The sequence below is a fragment of the Trypanosoma equiperdum genome (genome assembly GCF_001457755.1).
Source record: "Trypanosoma equiperdum strain OVI genome assembly, contig: ctg_1109, whole genome shotgun sequence".
NCBI lineage: Eukaryota > Euglenozoa > Kinetoplastea > Trypanosomatida > Trypanosomatidae > Trypanosoma > Trypanosoma equiperdum.
In genome coordinates, this window is record NW_027123071.1 from 1 (window position 1) to 2,536 (window position 2,536).

The following is a 2,536-nucleotide window of genomic DNA, read 5'->3' on the forward strand; positions in this document are numbered from 1 at the left end:
TCACAACACTTTCCTATTATTATTATTATCATTATTATCTTAACACTAACTAATAACCATAATGTAAAAAAATACAAAACTAATTAGAATGTCACTCTCATTATCGCCTATAACCCTACTTTTGTGCTATTATAACACAGTTTCTTTCAAAACGTTTATAAATGTGAGACGTGTTTGACCAAAAAGTTGTTAAAATACTTAAAATATCATAAATTTATAAAATTAAGGAAAATTACTTAAAACCATTAAAACAGCAATGCTACTGTGGAATAAGCCATACTCAGAGTGAATTATTTATTAACAAGAAAACTGGAATCCTTGCAAGCATTATCCTTCTAATAGAAGCAAGTAGCCTTCTCGTAATCGCCTTGTTGCTTTCCTGCACATTTGCCATATTTCTTTCTTTCTGCTTTCGCTTGTTTTTTTTTTGCTTTTGTGCTTCCTCCTTATCTAATTTGCACTCCTTTTTTCCATTTTCGTTAACCAACTTGCATGGGGAAGCGCATTAATTTTCGCCCTTGCTGTCGCAAATTTCTTCCTTTGTTGTTTGTGCTGATGGCTTTGGTGTAATAGCTGTTGTTAGGGCAGGTAGCTGAATTCATGTTTTTGCTGCTTTTCTAAGACTTTCCGCTGAATTGGGCAACGTTTGCAGTTGTTCTTGGAGGGGTACGGCCTTACTGTATGCTCGGTCGGCTTTCGTTGCTGCCACTGCCTCTTTTTTTAGCTGTGAAACCCATGGTATCCCTGTCCCGCTGCCATCCAGTTGGTTTTTGTAGTTGACGCATTTTTTTTGGCCGCTTCCTGTGCAGCCTGTGGATGTCGCAAGTCTTAGCATGAAAGGCGCAGCTGCGTCGGCTTCGCTACCCGTCTGGCTTCCGATTCGAGCATAGAAAGCTGTTAGTCTTGCTTCGATGAGCCCAGCTGAGAGCTTAGGTGGCGGTACGTCTCGTCGGCATGCGCCTGTCAGCTGTGTCGCCGCCGTTAGCGCACCAGCTGATCGATTGGACGCGACTTCAGGGAAAGCTTTTTGGCCGCAAGGCTTGCCTGATCCGCTGCCGTGCGGTGTGCAAAGGCAGATCATGTCGTTTATTAGGTTCTCACCGGCTTCGGCGTGTCCGGCGGTGCCGCCGCCGCACGTTTGCTGTTTGTTGCTTCCCATAGCCGCCGCTTTGTATTCTGTTTCTCCCTCGCCGTATATCGCGCTGCTTATATACCCCATCGCTGTTTTATAAGCGCCTTGCAGGTGTTACCTGGCCGATTTTAATTGTTCCGCCAATGCCTCTGCACTTTTGTGTATGTTATTAATTTCGAGATTTGCGAGTACTTTAAAAGCCATGTCTGGCACTGGTGCGTATGTGTCGCTTTCTTTAGGATCCGGCTTTTGTTTTTGCAGCGCTTCAACGTCTTTCAGCCATTCTTTGAGCGCCGCTGTTCGTTCACTGGTGCCTTCGCTGCCGTCTAGCGTGTTGTCCTTCGTCTTCAACCAGGATTCTGTTGCTGTGCTCAGGTTCGCATTGAAAATGGAGTTGATAATGTCGTCTTCGCTAGTAAAAGTTTCTTTCCAGTCGGAAGGTTCAGCCGCGTCCTTGAGCGTATAAATTCCACAGAGTGTAGCGAATGCTGCGGCGTTTAACCCAGCATCAGCGTCCGGTCTTGCAGGCCAATGGCACAGCAAAAGCAAGCCGACTGCAGACGTTATTGAGTTACTTCGTGAAAACTGGCGATGGAGCATGGTTGATGTGTCCCCTTTTCTAGTAAAAGCTTGACGGAAGCAGGCTAAATAAGGGGAATTTAAACCAGCGGCAAAGGGGAAACTCTTAGGTTTGCTTGGAGTGTGTATGTCTGTTGTTATGTTCTGCATAATCATGCTTCGCTGTTGTGCCCACATAGTTTCATAGTCTCCGCTCCACTTTCCACTGTTACATATTTCATTACTTGGATGGTCGGAGCAACATTGAGCTTGTCGCCTTCGTTGGACAGACAAAACTATACTTTACATTCATTGTTTGTCCATTTGTTAGAAATGTTTGTACCAGCTCTTTTGATAGTGCTGCAGGTATGTTGGGTCGCAGCTTGTTTGTATGCCAGTCAAGGCTTTTCACAATCAATTTCGCCTTCTTTTTCAATGCAATTGTCTTCTCTGGAAAATGAATGAATAAAGTCTTTCCCATCTCACCACTACTCAGAAAAAAATCTCTCCTCATAATCTAATTCAATCATTCCTCTCTTCAACACAAATCTCTATTCAACAGTTTCCTTTTAGGCAACACTTCATATTAACAACGGTTTTTAAATACTCTGTTATGACCACCACTCCTCACTTCATTTTAGTCACTCTCCAAAAGCATATTCAAATTTCCCAAATGCCCAAACTCTGTCTATCAAGCCACCACCACTAAGATAAGGTGTTAGCACTTTGAGTTGATTTCAGTAAATGAGGTAAATTTTTATCTTCTTCTTTTCTGTGACTAACATTGAAAAACCAATAGCAACTCTCTACATCTTCCTTGTGATCTGAGTTCATGAGCAAATCCAA

The 2,536-nt window shown here is 43.0% G+C and overlaps 1 pseudogene across 1 annotated transcript; it reads right to left on the bottom strand.

Annotated features, from left to right (window-relative positions):
• Window positions 1-430: 430 nt before the first annotated feature.
• Window positions 431-1,636, bottom strand: TEOVI_000626400:pseudogene (annotated as a pseudogene). Its single transcript has one exon. A coding segment is annotated over exon 1 (1,206 nt).
• Between the last annotated feature and the right edge of the window lie 900 nt (window positions 1,637-2,536).